The following is a 6,970-nucleotide window of genomic DNA, read 5'->3' as shown; positions in this document are numbered from 1 at the left end:
GAAACAAATTCTTGGAATATGGAGAGATGGGCAAGTTAAACAATGCAAATAAACACACTGCCTTCACTGAAAAGGCCAGACCACGAACACCGTGTGTATCGTCTGGTGTGGTGGAAAAGTCAACATAAAATTTAAGAAGAACCCACCTTTTTCATAAATAAGTGGAACGGGGAATTTTATATGTACGTAACACCTGATTCATATGCAACCGAGAAGACATTTTTCGTTAAGCGTGGCTGTACTGTACGCAGAGAAAGGAACTGACGAAAATGAAAGGAAGATAATGTGGTTGATAACAGAAATGACACTAGGAGTTAAATAAATGCAAACATACTCACGAGGTAAAATTAATACAATAATTTTAATTTTGATTAAAAGGCAATATGGTTACATTTCCAAGTGGGAAGCTCCACACGTGTAATTTCTGAGCCGGCGCGACGGGCCCCGCTTGCGCCGTCAGCAGCTTAACTTACGAGTGTCGTGTCCCACCACGGAACAAAGTACAGCGAACAACTACCGCGAACTAATTTCGTTGCAGTGTTGCTGATGAACGGATCTCGAACAGTCGACATCTCTGGTGATCCACAGGTGGCATTGAAGAAGATTAGCAGCTTAGTATCACGAAATGATTTACGTATTCTGCACTCATTTGAATGAAACTAGCACTCATTCATACTATTTACCATACTGCACCATGAACCTTGTGAGGTGAAAAGTACAAGTGCCCAAGAACGAAATACACGCGTAGCAGATAATTGCAGCACTAGTAAAATTCTTGAGCAAGAGCTGTTGGGCAGAGATGTGTCCAGAAGGCGGTGTATAGCAGCAACCACTCAACTTTACGAAAGCTGAAAGTCAATACACAAGAGTTCACAGTACGCTGTCAGCCTCTCCAGTTTTTATAGTAGTCCCGCTGTGCACTGCAACTCTCCAGTTCTGCGACACTACGGCATGCTGGCCGGCAGCAAATGCCTCTCACAACTTCACTAGCGCTTTCATTCTTCCTCTCAGCTCGAGGACCACTGCAGCGTCCGTTGCTGAACCCTGGGACGGCAACTACCGAAGATGAAATAATTTATTGTCGGTGTTCATGGAAATGCTTCATCCAGTTAGGCGCCGATTAATCATCTGCGTGGCTGACCACCAACAACCGAAGCTCCATACAATGGCAAGTCAGTTATGCGGAACCAGCACAGGGCACAGTAGCCCATTCATTGTGTAGCTGTAGATGTCAGACCCGTACACTAGTCTGTCGACGTCCACTTGTTGAGGAATTACGTTGGAGGAGACTCGGTTGCAAGGTGGAGAACTGGCACAGTACGAGCACCTTAACTGCCGGTGCACAAAACACAATATATCTGTCTGATACTTGTGGAATAGCTGCCCCAACAGGGTGATCTAATCTGTAGATGACTGTCACCTGAAAGCTTGCTAGCAGAGAGTAAACGGTGCGTCGCAGTGTATTAATATACTACTGTATATCGACAGTGTGTGACACTGATGACATTTAGAGCTGGTGATTTGACAGAGAACCGCACTGAGTCCTTGAACAGCACCATGTATTTTTATATGTACATATATCCTAATCTCAGTCTATTGCACCTGCAACAATGTGGGGAGCTGATAACTTGACGAGATACGAGCAAGCGTGGAAAAAAGTGCTATTGTCAGCCGAGGCAATGTCCTTATCGTCCTCGGCCCTGCTGCTTCAACTCGTAACTGACCAGGGCAGCAGCAGCCTCGACAACCGACGCGGCAGGATGTGTCCGTGACAGTTGATGCTCGGCTCGGGGCGATCGTCGGTGTCCAGTGGGCGTCACGGCACGGGACTAGTGAGCGAGCAGCACGGCGACGAGTAGGGGGAGGGGGGGGGGGGGGGGGCGTCGTCTGGTCGAGCGTCGACTCAGTCACCGGGGCCGGCGGCTCACCTGACGTGCCACAGGCCCAGGTTGAGCGTGCTCAGCTGCGGCAGCCGCATGATGCGCTCCAGGCCCTGCGTGGTGATGCGCGTGCAGCCGTACAGGTCGATGCAGCGCAGGTGGCGCAGCGACTCGGCGATGGTGGTGAGCCCCTTGTCGGTGATGCGGTTGCACTGGCCGATGTTGAGCGTCTCGAGGTCGTGCAGCGTCTCGGCGACGCGGCACACGCCCTCGTCCGAGATCTGGCACGCGGACAGCGACAGCGAGCGCAGGTGGAACAGCCCCTGAGACACGTGCGCCAGCGCCTGGTCGCCGATCTTGTCGCAGAAGCTGACGTCGAGGTGCGAGACGCGCGACCCGCCCTCCGCCAGGTAGGCCATGCCCACGTCCGAGATGTTGTCGCACGCGCGCAGGTTGAGCTCGCGCAGCGACGCCATCTTGGCCAGGTGCTTGAGCCCGCTGTCCGTGATGGAGATGCAGAAGCTCAGGTTGATGCTCTTGAGCGTCGTCAGGCCCGTCGACACGTGCTTGAGCGCCTCGTCCGACAGCCGCTGGCAGTCCTGCACAAACAACAGAAACACATCCGTCAGTAAGCTGAAGGCAAAGTCCTCGCCGACACGAAAGTTGGTTACAGCACGGCCGTGCTTTACTATTGCGGCCCTATTGACCTTGGAACCAACTTAACCACTTGTTGTGATGTTTAAAGCTTTCCTGGCGTACTGATTGTTCCATAAAAACACGGGAGAACTGCCGGATGTCAGTAATGTCCTGCCACGATATTTCGTTCTACCCATCTTCAGGTGGGTACCACTGTAGTACTACAGTGGTACTCACGTGAAGATGGCCAGAAGACTCTGCGCCGAAATATCGTGACAGGACGTTACTGACATCCGGCTACTATAGTACTACTACAGCGGTACTCAGCTGAAGATGGCCAGAAGACTATGGTGGTGGTTAGTGTTTAACGTCCCGTCGACAACGAGGTCATTAGAGACGGAGCGCAAGCTCGGGTTAGGGAAGGATTGGGAAGGAAATCGGCCGTGCCCTTTCAAAGGAACCATCCCGGCATTTGCCTGAAACGATTTAGGGAAATCACGGAAAACCTAAATCAGGATGGCCGGAGACGGGATTGAACCGTCGTCCTCCCGAATGCGAGTCCAGTGTGCTAACCACCCAGAAGACTATGCGCCGAAATATCGTGGCAGGACGTTACTGACACCCGGCAGTTCTCCCCTGTTTTTATGGAATAACCACTTGTTACTTGGGACCTGCAGTCTAACGGGAACACAGAACCACGGCCATTTTTCACATAAGCAAACTGCCGGAGATTAGAGAACTGATACTGTCTCCATCCGAAGAGGCTTCGGAAGGCCCAATAGCACTGACCCAACGCTGTGTCATCCACTGCTGATAGGCGCCACTGAATGCAGATAAGGAGGGGGCATGCGGTCAGCACACTGCTCCCCTGAGCGGTCTGTTTTAGTGACTGGCGTCGCTACTTTTCGGTCAAGTAGCTCTGCAAAGTGGCCTCACAAGGGCTGAGTGCACCCCTCTTGCAAGAGCACTCAGCAGACCCGGACGGTCACCCATCCGAGCCAGACAGTGTTTAACGTCGGTGATCTGACGGGAACAGGTGTTACCACTGCGGCAAGGCCGCTGCCAATGAAATGATAGAAGCATTCCGTCATCAGGCCACGAGTGGCCTATCGGGACCATCCGACCGCCGTGTCATCCTCAGTGGAGGATGCGGATAGGAGGGGCGTGGGGTCAGCACACCACTCTCCCGGTCGTTATGATGGTATTCTTTACCGAAGCCGCTACTATTCGGTCGAGTAGGTCCTCAATTGGCATTACGAGACCGAGTGCACCTCGAAAAACGGCAACGCGCCCGACAACGCTTAACTTCGGTGATCTCACGGGAACCAGTGTATCCACTGTCGCAAGGCCGCTGCCAATGAAATGATAAAGGACATAAAAATCCTAGACTGTGCAGCGATAATGGCCGAGTCCTTTGAATGCTCTGTTCGGCAACACTACGACTGACTGAGTCACTGAATAATACAATCATACAATACAGTCATTCACGGTCTGTATCTGCATTCTTCTACAATCATACAATACAGTCATTCACGGTCTGTATCTGCATTCTTCTTCGTTTCAGATTTATGAGCTTCAAGCTGGGATGCAGTACAGAACAGTGTAACAAAGCGCTCTAATAATTTTTTTTCGTCAAGTGTAGAAACGTGTGGGACAAGGGAGTTCCTGAAACTTCCAAGCAGATTAAAACTGTGTGCCGGACCGAGACTCGAACTCGGTACCTTTCCGTTTCGCGGGCAAGTGCTGCACCATCTGAGCTACCCTGTCCTCGCAGCTTTACTTCTGCCAGTACATCGCCTCCTATCTTCCAAACTTAACAGAAGTTTCGCAAGGAGAGCTTCTGTAAAATTTGGAAGGTAGGAGACGATGTAGTGGCAGAAGTGAAGATGTGAGGACGGGGCGTCAGTCGTGCTTGGCTAGCTCAGATGGTAGAGCACTTGCCCGCGAAAGCCAAAGGTCCCGAGTTCGAGTCTCGGTCCGGCACATAGTTCTAATCTGCCAGGAAGTTTCATATCAGCGCACACTCCGCTGCAGAGTGAAAATCTCATTCTGGAAGGGAGTTCCTGTGAGAGCCTAACAGGCCATGTTGCCATGTTTAAAAGATATCCAGTGCCGATTTCGACCTACAGCTCGGAGTGCTGTGTAATTTAGAAGGCATATTGGAGCAAGTTAAAAGCATGAGAAATGCAATTACTGCTTTAGACTTTTAGAAGACTAGAAGAGTTCAAATAAGGACTGAAGACGTCAGAGGTGAGATGTAAGTGGATATGTCAATGACTGAGAGACTGTGTAATGCGCAGTTGAAATGTTTTGGGCACGTGAAGACGATGAAATAACCGCTTGTCAAAGTAATTCTTGAATAAAAATCTGCATGGAGAAAGACCAATAGGGCGACCCAAAAAAGGTGGTTGGATCAGGGTAGAGGCGAAACCTGGGGAACAATATCAAGAGAAGAAGTACATCAAGATAGAGGCAAATTGCTCATAAACACCCAACCCAGCTCGCTGGAAGGATGCAAAGATGATGAAGCCGTGATTCAAGGCATGTTTCACTGCTAATGCTAGAAACATCCCCAGAGGCTATACAGGGGTACTATCCCCAGGCCACCAGACGTCGCGGCCGATGCTAGGAATGTCACATTACATGACCTCGAAACTGTCAACACTGGCTCACTTCCGTCACAAACAATGAGGCGGCCGATGTTTGCCGCTAGGACTTCGCTACTCGTGTTGCGCAACGCACAGGGCGCTCTCCTCAGTAGCCCTAGCCCCTCAGACAGCGGACTTCTCACGGCGCGGGGATCGTAGTGGATTTTTCCAGTTTACGCAAGCTCAGCAAAGCTGAAAGTGCATATTCAACCGCACAACTGACATCATGCGATCGTTGCCTAGGAATGACATCATGCGATCGTTGCCTAGGAATGACATCATGCGATCGTTGCCTAGGAATGACGTCATGCGATCGTTGCCTACGGCCACGGTCATGATCGCTGTCATAATAACGACTTCAACTGCACATGTTGTGGGCCTTGGTGCAATCTAACGCACACAGTACAACTCTTGTGGTTTCATAACACCATCTCTGAGGAGTTTCGTACAACAATTCGACTTTCCGTGCTTGTTAAAGCGTAAGTAACAACGCCTTCACAGCCTGGCATTACGTTTCTATCATTAGGAGACGAAACAATACATACTAAAAAAAAAAAAAATACCTCAGAACGCCAGCTGATGCTCATTAAAGGTAAATCGCCAAGGGCATTGATGAGTGTCAATTTCGTCCCCGCTCTGGCGCAGAAGATACATTTTGAAAAGTCCGTAACATATATATCGTATGCTTCTCAACACTTTGGGCAGTGTTCAACTGTTGACTTTTACAGGGCACATGGAAATTCAACGAAACTAATTATGACATTACTATCATTTTATGTATAGCCTTCAACAGTCCAACTATTTGGCAAGTAACACATTCACAAGATTACATGTTCCAATCACAACATGCAATGAAAGGAAATTTTTAATATCTGCAATTATCGGATATGTTCCCTATTACGACAGAAAAAAAGGTTAAAATGGCTCTGAGCACCACAGAACTTAACTTCTGAGGTCATCAGTCCCCTAGAACTTAGAACTACTTAAACCTAGCTAACCTAAGGACACCAGAAACATCCATGCCCGATGCAGGTTTCGAACCTGCGACCGTAGCTTGGAAAGAAAAATGGCTGAAAGCGACGCGCAATGAGCCTCGTCTGATCAGTCACCCAACTTTCTTGCTTCTATTAGAGGGCCCTCGAACGTGCAGTGCCTGCCATATAGATTACACTACACTGCATTTAAAATAAATATCTTATATTTACAGAAAAAGGCATAGGTTAAATTTCCATCCGATTTGCCCTCTATTTTAGCATATAAAGAGAAAAGCGTGTTAGCAATTCTAAAATTTGGTGTTTCGTGTGCTCCTCAATTGTTAGAGAGCAGATTATTTTTAAGTTTTATGAGGTTGGTCACCTTATTCACTATTTTTGGTAAGCAGAAGACATCCTCCCTTATTCGAGCCCTTGGTTGAACCCGAAACTAAACTACACTAAACTCCGCCCAAACACGCCATGAAGATCCAATTGTACCGACCGGCCGCCGTGTCATCCTCAGATCACGGGCGACACTGAATGTGGGTATGGAGGGGCATGTGGTCAGCACGCCGCTCTCCCGGACGTATGTCAGTTTACAAGGCCGCTTTAGTTTAACTTACCGTGTATAAGTCAGTGAAGAATGTTAACTTTAAATTTTAGCACAACTTTAGCAGTTTTATTTTCTGCCCATGTTGCGGACTATGTGGTGGGTTAATGTTAGTGATACTGAGAGGGACCGTAGAATATTTTACCGCAATTTTTGCTGGTTTGCTTTTATCTTTAACTTTATCACCATATGTTCCCGAGATTATTTCAGCAAGGCTGCAAG

General features: G+C 48.8%; 1 protein-coding gene across 1 annotated transcript in view; it reads right to left on the bottom strand.

Moving 5' to 3' along the window:
• Positions 1 to 342: 342 nt before the first annotated feature.
• Positions 343 to 6,970, bottom strand: part of LOC124615715 (F-box/LRR-repeat protein 14) — a 52,277-nt gene continuing 45,649 nt past the window's right edge. Inside the window, exon 2 of the mRNA XM_047143779.1 lies at positions 343 to 2,479. Within this exon, the coding sequence (XP_046999735.1) occupies positions 1,925 to 2,479 (555 nt within the window). The 3' untranslated portion in view covers positions 343 to 1,924. The remainder of the gene's footprint in view (positions 2,480 to 6,970) is intronic.

This window comes from Schistocerca americana, chromosome 5 (genome assembly GCF_021461395.2).
Source record: "Schistocerca americana isolate TAMUIC-IGC-003095 chromosome 5, iqSchAmer2.1, whole genome shotgun sequence".
Lineage (NCBI taxonomy): Eukaryota > Metazoa > Arthropoda > Insecta > Orthoptera > Acrididae > Schistocerca > Schistocerca americana.
This window is presented reverse-complemented; position numbering and strand designations above follow the sequence as displayed.